The following is a 16,290-nucleotide window of genomic DNA, read 5'->3' on the forward strand; positions in this document are numbered from 1 at the left end:
CTTGGTATTTATGAAATAGTCACTCTATGCAGCATCTGGTTTTTACTAGCAGCTCTTGGTTTGAGCCATTGTTTGGAACCAGGGAAAAGTATGTCCGTATGTAGCTCTTTAAAATAGATCTCTGTCTAAAATGAAACTTGAGCTAAGGCTTGTTTCTTTCCAGAGATCTCAGTTCTAAATATAAAGTTCTCTCTGGACTGAAAGTAGAAAAAAGTAAAGGTCTGTATGTCTTTAGAATATTGGGGGGTTGCTTTACCAATACCCTATTTAATATACCAATACTTGTATTGAATATGCAGTGATACAGAGGGAAATAAAAAACAGAACAGAGGATTACAAAAAATATATAATTTTAACATAATGCGTAAAACATTCCACAGCATGTTAAGCACTCTCCATTTCCCTTAAATGTTATCTGTTTCTCTCTTTTTTTGACAGTCTCTTCAATGGTAGCTCTTGGGGCTACTCAACCCAGGATTCACAACTTTCCAACATCTTACATTTAAGAGAGCTTAAATTTGATATTCTCTCTTCTTGAATGTTCAGTTTGGTCCTTTAATTTAATTAGAGCAAGATGGTTATCCTTTACTCCTAGAAACACTCCAGGATTGCTCTTACATTCAAAGGAAACACATGGCGAGGGCCCGAGCTCTGTATGAAGAAGAAATAAGGTCGGGTCTGGCAACGAATTTTCATATTTTTGTAGCTGAGGAAACAAGAGAGAAAGCAACCAATATGTGAGTAGGAAGTCCAGACTCAACTCCACAGCCCTGTATTAGAAACTAAAAGGGAATAATTACATATAACTTGGTATTTTTAGTAAAGCTGCTTAATGAGCAGGGAATGGAAGGGGTGGAAGTAGAGGGTCAAAGTGGGAGAATTTGATTTGATTCACTAATAGTATACTTTGAGAGAGGCTTAGAATGACTGGATCTAAATGCAATAGTTCTGAATTTGTACGCCTGATTTGCCACATATTATCTCTGAGACCTGGGCACATTGCTTTACTTCTCAGGCCTCATTTTTTTTTTTTTTTTTGTATAAAACTGATCTAGTTTCTAGATCAGTCAACCCCTAATTTACCCACAAACATGTGAGTGATAAAATGATTATTATCTTAAGCCACTAAGTGTTGGGATGATTTGTTACACAGCAATACCTGACCAATACAATAACTCTACTATAGTTACTGTGAGAATTAAATGAGATAGTACTTATATAACATTTAGCATAGTGCTTGATATATAATAGAGTTCAGTATGGGTCAGCTCTTATTACTGAGTACTTATATATGCCAAACACTGTTATATATACTTAAGAATGTTTTGTTAAGAATGTTATATATACTTAAGAATGTTTTGTTAAGGAAGATGTTAATTACCATCAGTGTTTATGTTAATACCTTACATGGCTGTATGAGTTAGCTTTATAATTTTGTGTATTTATATAATTTATCTTCTATATTAGACTTCCATGTTTTCTTACTTGTCTCCACCTTTGGCTTCTTTGTTACTTAATCTATAATAATAAAAGCATAATATGCTAATTAGACCGGACATCCTTCTTGACAACCTTCTGGATGAAACCAGGGCTGCAAGGGAAGCCCGATTCCCAGGTGCCAGAGGGAAGCCGGTGCTGGCAGCCAGAGGAAGGAAGGCCTACTCTTGCACGAATTTCGTGCATCGGGCCACTAGTATGTTTATAATTCTTTAAAAAAAATATATTTTTTCATTGATTTCTGAAAGGAAGGGAGAGAGAGAGAGAGATAGAAACATCAATGATGAGAGAAAATCATTGATTGGCTGTCTCTTGCATGTCCCCTCCCCCCCACTGGGGATTGAGCCCGCAACCCGGGTATGTGCCCTGACTGGGAATCGAACTGTGACTTTCTGGTTCATAGGTCAATGCTCAACCACTGAACCATGCCGGCTGGGCTGTTTATAATTCTTCATCATGACCAATATAATACTGCCATTTACTAACTGAAGAAGACTATGCAGTGAATCCTATGAATAGAATGTAGATTGTTATGCTATCTATAAATCTTGGCATATGGAAATGTTTATGACCTTCTCTTTAGCAGGCTTAGGGTATAAAGTTATTTATACATTTTCCTAACAAAACTATGTTTTACAAAGAAACATTTCCTAGAAGAACACAATACTTCCTAAAGCCAAATAGGAAGGATTGAGATCATTCTATATAGTAGTGCTTCTCCAACTTTAATGTGCATTTGAATATCCTGGAGATTTGTTAAAATGCTGATTCTAATTCAGTTGTGAGGGAGCCTGAAATTCCACTTTTTTTTTTTTTTTTGCAAAAAACTTCTGTTTTATTTTCACATTTTACATCTCTTGTGGATGCATACATATGCCAGTTCTTTATATACAACAAAAATCCTACCTATAAGAGCATCTGAGAAATATAGTGTTCCTTTTCCAGATCCTATAGACTCTAGGAGGTGTCAAGCATGGATGCCAAATGACAGTCGACCATATGTGGCATGCAAAGTATTTCTGTTTCGAGCATGAAAGTGATGTTTTTCTTACTACAGCCTCTGTCTTTCTCCTTGACAATGAAATTCCACATTTCTAACATGCTCCCAGGGGATGATGTACTGCTGGCAGAGACCAGACTTTAAGTAGCTCCAAGAGCAAGATATTGGTGGTAACTCATTGTGTTTTATGTACAATAGCACAAACAAAAATCCTTCTTCAAAATATCCAAACACCCAAATCCATACAAACTAGTGATATTAATCACAACAGTTAAGTGCATATTTCTTTTTACCTCCACAGAGTGCTCCTTGTTGTTGGCATGCAGCAAGAAGTCTTTGTCATTTGCAGGACTCATCCTTACCATTAATTTGTGACCATCAACATCATCACCTTGCAATTAAAAAGTAAATTAAAAAGTTAAAGATTGTAACTCATTTTAATTTAAACAAATTTAATACCCAGGAAACAAGTTTACAATGTCATGTAAAATAACTACTTCATTCAGCAACATGTCTCTTAGAAATTTGTACCTAAATGAAACTAAGGAGTCATTGGATAAGTAGGAGATAATTCCAAGCCCCTTGAAGAAGAGAGGTTAGTTTTCTTACATGCTTTCTAATTGTAGAATTGGAACTCTAATGAGTATTTCTCTGAGTGTTTGTCTGTCTGCATGTAAAGCCACAGATAGTTGTCCCCCAACATTCAACTCCTCTTCTTGTGATATAATAAAACATATTTTTGTAGCTAAGTGTAGCAATGTGACTAAGTTCTGACCAACGTGAGGTGAGTGGAATGTCAGGTGAAACTTCCAGGTTGTGTCCTTAAAGGGGAAGAGAATTCACATACCCATCTTTCTCTGTCCAGCTAATTGGATATTGTCATGGGGGCAAATAATTTTTTGTTGTTGTGAATCCTCACTTGAGGATATTTTTTCCATTGATTTTTAGAGAGTGGAAGGGAGGGGAGAGACAGGGAGACAGAAACAATGATGTGAGAGAGACACATAGATTGGTTGTCTCCCACACATGCCCTGACTAGGGCGGGGATCGAGCCTGCAACCAAGAAATGTGCCCTTGCCAAAACCGGTTTGGCTCAGTGGATAGAGCGTCGGCCTGCGACTGAAGGGTCCCGGGTTCGATTCCGGTCAAGGGCATGTACCTTGGTTGCGGGCACATCCCCAGTGGGAGGTGTGCAGGAGGCAGCTGATCGATGTTTCTCTCTCATCGATGTTTCTGGCTCTCTATCCCTCTTCCTTCCTCTCTGTAAAAATATCAATAAAATATATTAAAAAAAAAAAAAAAAGAAAAGAAATGTGCCCTTGACATGAATTGAATCCAAGACCCTTTAGTCTGCAGGCTGACATTGTAACCACTAAGCAAAACTGGCCAGGGCTAAAGTAATCTTAAAACATGTAGATCAGGGGTGGGGAACGTCCAGTCCACAGGCAGTATAAGCCCGAGAAATCATTTGGTCTGGCCCTGCCAAGGCATTAGGGGTGAGTTAATTAAATGCTTGACCAAATATAGCAGACTAATTTTTAGGTTGATAATTTTGTATGGCCCTCAAATGATTTTTAAATACTCAAGTGACCCATGGCAGAAAAAGGTTCCTCACCCCTGATGTAGGTGTTAGCAGAGCCACAAAGAGAGAAGGAGCTAGGTTCCTGGACAACCTATTCAATAGAGTTCCCATTCCAGCCCTGGCTCAGACAGAAATAAAGTTTTGTGTAGCTTAGCACCCATTATTCTGGGTCTCTGCTAAATGTAGCCAAGCATTTATCCTATAAAACTGCAAAATGGTTGGAATGAAGTTAATCCTCTAAGAATCTAAGATTTCACTATGAGCTTGGGCTGGAGAGAACCTTCAGAGACAGCCTGCCCACATGGAGCATTTTTGGATTTATTTTTAGTCACATTTAAGAATTCAAACATTACAGCTGTCCAAATTACCTGTTTCACTTGCAGGTGACTGTGAGTCATAGTAATGGAATAACACTTTGTCTGAAAGAGAATGCATAAAATGAAAATGATGGTATACTCGGATGAATTCCCCATAAAATACTTAAAATATTGTTCATAGCACTTGTATATATATATTTTTAATCCTCACCCAAGGATATGTTTATTGATTTGAGAGAGAGAGAAGAAACATTGATGTGAGAGAGAACCATCAATCAGTTGCCTTCCATACTCACCCCAACTGAGATAGAATCTACAACCCAGGTATGTGTCCTGATCAGGAACCCCTCCCTTCTTCTTTCCTCCTTCTCCCACTTCCCACAACATTTTGGTGTACAGAATGATGCTCTAAACAGCTGAGCCACCCAGCTAAGGCAGATATACTCTTATTTGAGGATTTACTTTGGTGACATTGATAAGATTAGAAAGATCTAGTAAGTAATTTAGCAATATCAAATATGTATGGTCCTCCTTCCATCTTTCACGACACCACTTCTCAATGTCAGCGTTCTTTCCTCCCAATGAACGCTTACTAAGCTTTGTAATCCTCCTCAACACAGTGATATTCAAGCATCTATTGCCAACACATCACAGTTTGCACACAACATAAGATCTATTTACCATATTTGAGTTAATCCATTGTTAATGGTTTGGTAAATTTATTTTTTACTTATTAGTAATCATTATATCATTATAGACAAAAGGAAATATTCTACCTTTCTCACCCTTTTTCCTCAAATCTTCAACATAGATCTCATAACCTCCATCCGAAAAAACAAAAGTAATGGATTGATCATTGTATGTGCTCAGGGAAACAGAACGTTCTGTAACAAGTGAAAATCTTGTCATTAAGAATGCAAAAACTTGTTCTCATAAACAATCATTTAGCATTTTTTAAAAATGCCTCCCCAAAGGCTTTTTATTATAACTATTTGAGCTGTACTTTGTCCATTGCTGTTGGGTGGATGAAAACCTTTGGTGCAAGTTTAACATAGCTCAAAGCTGAACTGTACCACCTGAATGGGATTAAAGGCACTAATTTATTGCATAAAGGCCATGGGAGGCCATGCTAGTATGTTTATGGGAGGTTTTGGTGGGGAGAAAGAAACTGGAAAAGTGATAGACATTGCCTGAGGAAACTTCTGCTTCCTGGCTCCCCATGAACTAGGGAATTGTAGGTAAGAAGGGACAGAATTTAAATAGACATGGATAAATAAATACCCATCTGTAAGGTGTGGAGTTATTCTGAGACTTCCAATAGTCCTGGAGAATACAGGTGTGAGCCCCTTCTGACCTCTGGCTAAATAACAGAGACACTGAGAGCAGTACTCCCAACTTTTTAAAATGTTCCAACACACATGAAAAATTATAATATTTCAATGGTGTAAACTGAAGTAGATATAGGAACTATCTATATGGGTCCTGGAGAAGAAAATATTTTCTTTTCTTTACATTATAGAATTATGCTAAGAAAAATGTACAAAATATTAATGAGTATGTTAAATGTTGAATTTGTAGGTAAACTTCTAAAGTAAAATGATTTAAAAATACCTAGGGAGAAATTTCAGTATTTTTCTGGGAACTTAAGACATTTATGTCAGGAATAATACTTGAAATGGCAACTGCAATTCCCAGTCAAGTTTCTCAGTGATCTCTTCACTTTTTTTTTTAATTTATTTTTAATTTTATTTTTTTAAATTTAATAAATCTTTATTGTTCAGATTATTACAATTGTTTCTCCTTTTCCCCCCTATAGCTCCCCTCCACCCGGTTCCCACCCCACCCTCTGCCCTTACCTCCCCCCCACTGTCCTCATCCATAGGTGTACGATTTTTGTCTAGTCTCTTCCTGCACCCCCCATCCCCTTTCCCCCTGAGAATTATCAGTCCACTCCCTTTCTTTGCCCCTGATTCTATTATATTCACCAGATTATTCTGTTCCTCAGATTTTTAATTCACTTGATTTTTAGGTTCACTTGTTGATAGATATGTATTTGTTCATATTTTTTTTTTTCAAGGACACTATTTATTTCATCAAAGTCAGGCAGGATGATCTGTTGAGAGGTAAGTGGTCAGCGTCGAGCATGAATCCGCACACATTTCCACAGTGAGCTGCAGGCGATGGCGATTCAGGGCATTCCACCGCGAGCTTCACAGAGAGTCCGGAACAGCCACCCGCGTAGAGGGCAGACGTTAGCACCAGACTGTGTGATCTGCAATGATGTCACTATATACAAAGGTATGTATACGGACTCCTGGATCTTTGGGTCCCGCCAAGCAGACACTGAAGAGGCAGACGGGGACTGGACAGGACGGTGTGGGCACAGGGGCTTCGCTAAAAGGGGGATTGCACTACATATTCCCACGGAGAAGGAAGTCCGCAAAGACATCAAAAGGCCGGCACAGACACACACACTTTCTAGATTCACATTTACATACATAGCATCAAAACGGCCACAACACTGTATCGGAAGGGGAAGAATCACAGGTAAAAGCTTTGTCTAAATTAAAAAGCAAACAAACACACGGAATGGCTGTGGTCCCCCTGTTGTTCATAATTTTTATCTTTACCCTTTTATTCTTCTTCCTCTTCTTAAAGAATACCTTTCAGCATTTCATATAATACTAGTTTGGTGGTGATGAACTCCTTTAGCTTTTTCTTATCTGTGAAGCTCTTTATCTGCCCTTCAATTCTGAATGATAACTTTACTGGGTAGAGTAATCTTGGTTGTAGGTTCTTGCTTTTCATCACTTTGAATATTTCTTGCCACTCCCATCTGGCCTGCATAGTTTCTGTTGAGAAATCAGCTGACAATCATATGGGTGCTCCCTTGTAGGTAACTAACTGTTTTTCTCTTGCTGCATTTAAGATTCTCTCTTTGTCTTTTGCTCTTGGCATTTTAATTATGATGTGTCTTGGTGTGGTCCTCTTTGGATTCCTCTTGTTTGGGGTTCTGTGCGCTTCCTGGACTTGTAAGTCTATTTCTTTCACCAGGTGGGGGAAGTTTTTGGTCATTATTTCTTCAAATAGGTTTTCAGTATCTTGCTCTCTCTCTTCTTCTGGCACCCCCATAATTCTGATGTTGGTACGCTTGAAGTTGTCCCAGAAGCTTCTTACACTGTCTTCAACTTTTTGGATTTTTTTTTTCTTTTTGCTTTTCCAGTTGAGTGTTTTTTGCTTCTTTGTTTTTCAAATCTTTGACTTGATTCTTGCGTTCCTCTAGTTTGCTGTTGGGTCTCTGTATAATATTTTTTATTTCAGTCAGTGTATGTTTAATTTCTAGTTGGTCATTTTTCATATCCTCGAGGGTCTTGCTAAATTTATCGGCCTTTTCTAGGATATTCTTGAAAAGCCTTATAACCGTGGTTTTGAATTCTATATACAGTTGTTTGCTTTCCTCTATTTCTTTCGTTTGTGATCTGTTTCTTTGACGCCACATTTTCACTGCTTCCCTGAGTTGGTAGGGTAGCTTTGTGTGCTAGGTTTCCTATATGGCCCAGTGGGTCGGCCTCCCCAGTTAACCTGAGGTGGACACTCTTGGTGCACCCCTTTGTGGACTGTGTGTAGAGCCTTGTTGTAGTTAAGTCTTGATTATTATTGGTATCACTGGGAGGAATAGACCTCCAGGCCATTTGTCTGTGAGGATCAGCTGTGTCTACGCTGGGAGAAGTTCGGTGCTGGAGACAGCCCTATAGGATTAGACTTGCAAAATTGCAAAAGCCTCTGTGCTCAGCTTGTATGGGGCAGAATCTCAGGGCGGAGCAGACAGTCTTGGCTTCCCGTCAGCCCTGCCCTTGCGCGCGCACCACCAGACCTCTGCCTTCCGTGACTCCCCTGAGTTTCCACCTGACAGTCCAGATTCCCCCCGCAAGAGCGTGGGTCCCCAGGGGCTCGCCCGTAACTGGGGTTCAGTGCAGTCAGAACTAGGGTTCCGTGACATCAGGAGCTTCTAACTCCCTTCCGCTAGGGAATGCCTACGGCAGGCTCCGCATTCATCTTTCTCTGCGAGCACTCGCGTGCGCTTGCGTGCGCCTCCAGACCCGCCGCAGCTTCCCCAGGTCTCTGAGTCTCCATGTGCCTTTCTCTCTACCTGACAGTCCAGACTCCCCCTGTATGAGCCTGGGTCCACGGGGTTTTGCCCGGAACTGGGTTTCAGTGCAGTCGGAACTGGGGTTCAGTGCATTTGGGGGCTTCCTTCCCTCTCCCGCCAGAGAAAGTCAGCCAGGCACTCAGTCGCCCTTCCTCTCTGCGCGCGTCTCCATACCTCAGCCCTCCTTTGCCGCTCCTCTGATTCTCCATGACCTTTCCTCTTTCCTTCTAGTTGTAGAATTTCCACTCAGCCAGCCTTCCTGTGGTTCTGGATGATGTCCGTTCTGTCTTTTAGTTGTAGTCTTGAAATTGTTGTGCGAGGCAGCAGTTTAGGTGCTTACCTATGCCGCCATCTTGGTTTCTCCTGATCTCTTCACTTCTTGATAGTCAGCATCTACTTGGACTTCATTTGCTCAGTTGGTGATGCAACTTAAAATAATTTTAACAACTATTTAAAATATTTAGTCGAAATTATATTTAAAATACTTCATAGCCCATCCTTTTTTATTATCAAAATGTTGAAATTTTTGGGGAATAATGTATTGGGTTCCTCCCGCCCCAAAGGATAATGTATTTTCCCCAGGAATAATGTATATGGGATTCTAATCCATAGCAAACATTTCAAAATAACAATGGAGTGCTAACTATAGAATGTGCATACATTGTTAGAGCAGTTGCCCTGCACCTATTTTAGATACCACCTAATGGGCACATCAGCAGAAAATGGACAAAAGTTTCTAATATACTTGAAGACATAGACTTGGGGCTGCTTCCTAGAGCAGCACTTGCCGGGGTCCTGTGTCTTACCTCCCTCCTCTCACCCACACCACCCCTGTAACCAGTCACACCTAGGATTCTTGAATCATCACTTGTTCTAGTATTTTCCTGGACCATAGGTATATCAAAGGCAAAGGCCCTCGCCGATTTTTCAAAGTGTTGCAGGCGTGTCTGACAGGTAGCGAGTAGCAGGTTTGGCTCTTTGTAATCTTCAGCTGCAAGACAGGTGGGGTTAGGAGTGGACTATCAGTGCTCACTATGCCCAGATCCCCTCCCCACTCCCTCTACCCCCACTTGAAGAGTCACAGTCAAGGCTGCTTGCTGACAGTGGTGACTGACCCCAGGACTTTGGCCACCCAAAGGTTGGAAGGGCTCAATACCTCTTGGAACACTTACACTCCAGAAGGGCACACCCATTGGAGTCTAGGTGGAAAAAAACTAGTTACCCATGTTTCAACACCCAAAAGGCAACCACTATGAACATTTTAGTTTATAGTACTTCCTTTAAATGAAAAAAAAAAATCACCTAAGAGATATTGTTAATATACAGGCATACTCACTTTATTGCACTTTTTGCTTTATTGTGTTTTACAGATGTTGCATTTCTTACAAATTGAAGGCAAGGCCCTCTACCAGTGAAAGATTACAACTCACTTGATTGTGGTGGTCTGGAACTAAACTCGCATATTCTCGAGGTATACCTATATATATTATTTTATATCCTCTGTTTTCACTTAACATTATAACATAAACATTTCTCCCATTATATTAAAAACTCTTTATAAACCTTTTTAAAAACGGCTTTAAAAGAGTTTATTATCTTTACTCTTTCCCAGAAGGAAAATTTGTGTGAGGGGGAAAAAAATTACATACCTAGATGTAGAAATTGAAGGCAAATAGATGCTCATCACTATATTAAAGAACTACCAGGAATTGTAGTTTTCCCTTACCTGAGTGTGGTGAATGCCTTTTGGTGGTTTCTTTCCTAAAGTAACAGGCCTTTTTTTCTATGATAAGGCCAGAGCGTAGCTGCATAAAGTACACCTGGCAAATTTCTTTGCCCTTCTGTTGGGATTCTAAACAAATGAAAAAAATGTGATACTGTTTCATTCCATCCATTTTCTTTTTCTAAAATATATTTTTATTGATTTTAGAGAGGAAGGGAGGGGGAGAGAGTCGAACCGTGACCTCCTGGTTCATTGGTCAGCACTCAATCACTGAGCTACGTTGGCTGGGCATTCATCCATTTTCATCCTTTTACAAACGCTGAGTGTAGCAGACCAAGAAGGAAATTGCAGATCCATGGTATTTTGTCAGAAACTTTTGGGCCACTTGTGTTTCAAGATTCAGAGTTTTTTAGATATTAGAATTGTCATGTAGAACATATATGGTATATATTTAGCATTCCCAGCAGGGACTAGGGCAGTAACCCAAATTTAAAAATTAATAATATTGTAGTGAAATATAGAAAATTGTATATAAGGTGGAATAAAGACCTCATGGTGACTCAGCTCAGGCTTTAACTGTTAAGTGAATTTAGGTCATATTTTTCTGTCAAATGAGTTATAAAATACTTTAGGTCTTTAGAAAAAATTTTGTTTTTCAGAATTCCATATAAGGGAGTGTGGACCTACATCCAACATATATTATTCTTTGCCTCACTGACGGGAGACTCTTATGGTCATATGAAGTCTGTAATCTTTTCTACTTATCTAGAATATACTTTTAATAATTTTGGAGGCATGGCTGTAGTCTGTAAAGGTTATTGATTTTAAAAATAGCTGTCATTTACTAAGTGTCTGCAGTGAACCAACCACTGTGTTAATAATTTTACATACTATGTCATGTAATCCATCACAATAATATAGCAAGCAAAGCAGGTATTATCCTTCTCATTTTACAGATGATGATCTAGAAGTCATGACACTTACCCAAAGTTACAGGTCTGGTGAGAAGTTGTGACTCAAGTGTATCTAATATCAAAGATACTCTTTACACCCAACTGGTGTGGCTCAGTGGTTGAGCATTGACCTATGAATCTGGAGGTCACGGTTCAATTCCTGGTCAGGGCACATGCCCAGGTTTCAGGCTCGATCACCAATAGGGGGCATACAGGAGGCAGCCGATCAATGATTCTCATTACTTATGTTTTTATCTCTTTCTCCCTCTCCCTTCCTCTATGAAGTCAACAAAAACAAAAACAAAAACAAAAACTATATATATATATATATATATATATATATATATATATATATATATATATTTTAAAGATATTCTTTCCATCTACCTCTATCTAAGAAAATATTACAGTCAATTTTAGGGACTAACAAAATATAAGCTCAAATTAAATCATTTGAATAAAAATATTATCCAGTAATTCTAATTTTATTAGAATTTAATTTAAGTAACCAAAGAAAAATTAAAGTCTAAAATAAAATAAAAATTTGCTACTTTGAAATCATAAAAAGACTTTCAGTGTCAAGTAGAAAAGAAAGTTGTAACCCCTGAGTCAAAGGAGCTCAACTTTCAACATTATAGTAAGTAAATGAGTTATCAAGCAATTTCAGAAAATGAAAATAATTACTTGTGACTTTGGGATCCATTCTATAACCTTTTTTTATTCTCTAAGATTTGCCTTCCTAGTATGCTTTCAAAAGTCAAGTAGAATAAACATTTGTTAGCTACCATTTTGAATTATCTATATCTTGCCTCCAGTTTAGATGGGCATCTACCTTTAAGAATCTTCAACTGTCTGAACAGGGCAAGATCACTTAATTATACTCACACCCACCCTGGAATTCCGTAACATTGCTTCAAATTCAGAAATATCAACTATGGTATCGCACATTAATATAATGTTTTTAGAGTTACAAAGATAATTTACAAAGCTGTGCCAGAGCCAGCATTGAACTTGGTCTCCTGATAACTAATTTAATACAATATTTTATTTACTGTGTCAGTTTTCTCTTCAGAGCTAAAAGGTTTAAGATGATACTGCAAGCATTCTCATTCCTTATATGCTTATCAGTATCCCATAGGGACATGGCAGGCATGTCTTATATTCCGAGTGGACTCTATGGGGAGTGGGATATGGGTCTTGGGTAGTTAGAAGTGAGGGTCAAGATATTAAAGTATTGTGCATGTACAAGAAGAGTCAGGCTAAAGATATGGATGTACAGGCTAGTGGGACAAACACTGGCTATAATTCATTGGGGGTGATTATAGTTGTATTAAAGATACTTTACATGGGGAGTATTTGAAAGAAGGTATACTTTGGTGTTCAGGGTAGCTGGAAATGTGGTGTGAGGGTTGTGTTCTCAGGAGGAAAGCACAAAGCTGACATGGCCATGGGAACAGTGTAGGAGAGAGTGCTCCATTGGTGTCAAAGACCCAGGTCAAGATTATGTAAGGGCTGTTGCCACTTTCTCAATCTCCATCATATTTGCTGTCTGAGGGCAGTGTCTTACTATAGCTTTTAAGAAAATAACTAATTTCACCATAGCATCAGCATGTTGAAATTCTCAGGCATTTCTGGGGAGTAAATGGGAGGGGCCTGGAAATCTGCCTGTAATTTTGCCACTTGGAGACCCAGACTATGGCTGACAGGATCTGTAGAAGCAAATCACTTAATCTTTCATTTCTTCCCCAAATTTTCACCATGGTGTCTTCTCACTGCTTACTACCTTTTACCTGTCTGTGGCATTTGACTTTAGGGACCCCATCCTTCTTCCCTTATTGTCAGGTCACCAGTTTCCTTAGATTCTTCTTGTTTCTCTCTGATCAGTCCGCCTTGGTCTCTCGGTTAGTTCTTTCTTCTTTACCTGCTCCTAAATGTTGGTGTTCTTCAGGATTTTGCCCTTTGCCTTTTCCTCTCACTCTAGACTTTTATTTCTGAGCAATCTTGCTTGCTCCAACAACTTCAGTCATCTTTTTATATACGGATGACTCCTCAAACTGTAACTCTACCTTTATTCTCTCTCCTGAGTTTTATATTTGTTGCTCTTTCTCCACAGGGCATTTTGACTTCAGCTACCATAAAACATCTCTATATCTATATAAAGCCTCCTTAACTCTGGATACCTCTACCTGGATGATCTATACCTCCTCCAAATTAAAATTATACTCACAATAATAATTTTTTTTACCCTTTCCTACCCCCAATATATTCTTCCTGAATTCCCTATCTTGAAAAACAGCACCACTATCTACCATTGTCTGCCCAATTCTTAAATCAGAAAGTTGAGAAACATCAATTTTTCCTTCTTTCTCTCTCAATTTATTTTATATGTCACTAAATCTTCATGATTTCACCTTCTGACAGCATGTGAAATTTAGTCCTTCCTTTCCTTTCTGTTGTTTTAGGTCAGGCCCTCATTATTAGTCCCCTAGATGAATGTAGTAAACTTCTGACAAGTCTTAGTTTCTATGCTTGTCCCCTCAATCTCTCTTCATACCACCACCAGTGTGACTTCTCTGAAATAAAAATATCTTGTAATTCCCCCCAATTAAACGTTTTCAATGATTCTCTACTGTCCACAAACTCCTTCACTGTAACAGAAGATTTTCCATGGACAGATACCAACTAAAGTATGTGATCTCTATGCAGCTCTATCCTCAATTGTTGCATGTAGGAATATGAGCCAGTGTTACTAGATCTTCAGATTTTTTTGACAAAACCACACATTCAGATTTTTATGCAAAATCTCCTAATCTTTAATTGTTGCCTCAATTGAAAAACAACATCAATAATAGTGTTCAGGCCAAATAAAATACTTCTGCTGGATGAATCTCTCAAGGCTCTCTATATTGTGACCTCTGGCTGTATGCATACAAAAGCTGGATTGTCAGGGAAGGGAAAGAATTGATGGATTTGGGAGAAGAGGAAGTAGCAGAGGAGAATGGACTGAAACTTGGAATGGGATGATTTTTAGGAGGGGCTTACCTCTAGCTCATGAAGTGTTCCTGTATCTTCTTGGCACTAAAAATGAAATGGCGTGGTGGTGACCAGAACTCATAGGGAACCTGACTGTGTGGATACCTGTACCTGTAGTGGTTGTATAATGAGTTTTGTGGCGTTGTGAGCTGTGGATTGTGTCAGATCGTGTTAGCTCAAGGGAGGAAAAGTAATTAAAATGAGCTTTTTTTTTTTTTTGCTTTTTTTTTTTGAGGGCTCAGAGCATTTTCTTTGGAAAAATGTGACATTTATTGCACCCTGGGTTTTGAGAAGTGGTTCATACCTGTCACATACCTCACAGCTTTCAGGTTTGGGGCCAGGAGTGTTTACTAGTAATTAATGACAATTTTAGTGTTAAACTGAGCCAATATTATTGAAAAGGAAGATCTGCTAAGGGACAATTAAAATAACATGATATTAATATAAGTGATTTGGGGGATATCTTTATTACTGTTTTTCTAAATGTTTTAAATAAGCCACTGCAACCTTAAAGAAGTTTACATTTTAATTTTTGTATCAGTGCCACTAACTCTGCTGTAAACTCCAGCCTGCTCTCTTATTCCAGTATTTTAAAGAGTCTACATCTCCTGAGGTACAAAGACAATACATTATTTATTAAGAGGGAATTTGGGATGCAGAGTCACTTCCACTGAGTCACTGTTTCTACATAGAGCAGTTTGACTCAGACTCAGATAAAAAAAAAAAAAAAAACCACAAAACCTAACAACTGTGATTTCCTGGCTGTTTAGAAATCACAGTCAAATTAGTGTTTTTCCTGATTACCAAAGAACACTGTGGGTGAGCCAGAGCCTTAGCGAGAACAGAAATGATGTACTTTAACACTGCTTTCTCTTCTAGCCTTAAAGATGTTCAGGGAAATGGAGAGGAGCCCAAAAAACAAGGATATGCAGTCCCCACCATCATTCCTCATCCTCTGTTTTTGCTCTAGCCCACCAGGGCTCTCTTAACTCTTTTGTATAACTGCTCCTTATGAAAAACATAAGTATAAATTTGTATAATTATTGCTTAGGATAGATAGTATAAGGATCAAAGAAGTATAGAGCCCTTTCATCTTAAAGCTATGGCTTCTACTTGGTTCTTTTTACTCTTCAATTTATTACAAACCCTTTGAGTTTGTAACTGGATAGAATTGAGCATCATTTGGTCAAATCTGCTTTCTTTGGGGCCTGGATTATTCAAATATCTTCACTTATATTCTCTCATTTATCAAAAATTGCCAGTTAAGACCACAAGCTTGATACACCAAAGGTCTTAATAAATGTTTGTTGAATGAAAGTGGGTCAATTTAAATTTTGTGAATTAATCGGGGAAAAGTTTTTGGGATTTGGTGGTAGGGGGTGTGGGTGGAAAGAAGGGATTGATATGAAGGGCTATAACTATGTTTATTACTATTAGCAGTTTTAAATTATCTGAGCCATTCCTGTCCTGTGATGCATCAAATAAGTAAAAGTTGGCTGTATGTAGTCTGTTTAAAACCAAATGCTGCTGTACTGCACACTTATGAGCTATCCCTTTCAATTTCAGCTCTTGTATTCTTAGTAACTTTTGATAAAGTAGCATGTATGAACATTGGATAATAAAGATTTGATAACAGATAAAAATAGTGTGTAAAGTAATCAGAAATGCTTAATTCCTTACTTCTCATCCTGGGAGATTTTACCGAGACTTTTCCTGCTGAGTTGTTCATATTTGCGGGGGGAATTTTGGTGGTTGAATACTTCATTTCAGGCCCTTTTTTTCAGGCTTCTGTTGGATTAAATATAGTATTAGTTCAGTTGTCTCAACTTGAAAGCAAACAGAAACAACTCTGGCTAAGTCAATATACAATTGATAACACAACCCCCAAGAGAAAATAATTCTTTTAGTAAAATTTGAACATAGTATTCTGAATATGTATCTATGCTGGAATATAGGACAAAAAGAACTGCAAAGAAATCTTAAACTTTACTTAGTGCTTTTGTTGTTGATGGTAATATTGGTATTGGAACTCTGA

General features: G+C 38.4%; 1 protein-coding gene across 6 annotated transcripts in view; it reads right to left on the reverse strand.

Annotated features, from left to right (window-relative positions):
- Window positions 1-328: 328 nt before the first annotated feature.
- Window positions 329-16,290, reverse strand: part of IL33 (interleukin 33) — a 53,019-nt gene continuing 37,057 nt past the window's right edge. The window contains exons 2-9 of one of the 6 annotated variants that reach the window (XM_080668138.1): window positions 15,936-16,043; window positions 10,273-10,398; window positions 9,719-9,745; window positions 9,394-9,537; window positions 5,173-5,280; window positions 4,448-4,498; window positions 2,791-2,888; window positions 329-706 (exon numbers count right to left, since the gene is read on the reverse strand). In XM_080668138.1, coding sequence (XP_080524264.1) covers window positions 503-706; window positions 2,791-2,888; window positions 4,448-4,498; window positions 5,173-5,280; window positions 9,394-9,537; window positions 9,719-9,745; window positions 10,273-10,398; window positions 15,936-16,020 — 843 coding nt within the window. In that variant the 5' untranslated portion in view covers window positions 16,021-16,043 and the 3' untranslated portion in view covers window positions 329-502. The remainder of the gene's footprint in view (window positions 707-2,790; window positions 2,889-4,447; window positions 4,499-5,172; window positions 5,281-9,393; window positions 9,538-9,718; window positions 9,746-10,272; window positions 10,399-15,935; window positions 16,044-16,290) is intronic. The other 5 variants (XM_080668137.1, XM_080668136.1, XM_080668139.1 and 2 more) reach the window with 5 other exon arrangements.

The sequence above is a fragment of the Plecotus auritus genome (assembly GCF_963455305.1).
Source record: "Plecotus auritus genome assembly, chromosome: 5".
NCBI classification, from domain to species: Eukaryota; Metazoa; Chordata; class Mammalia; order Chiroptera; family Vespertilionidae; genus Plecotus; species Plecotus auritus.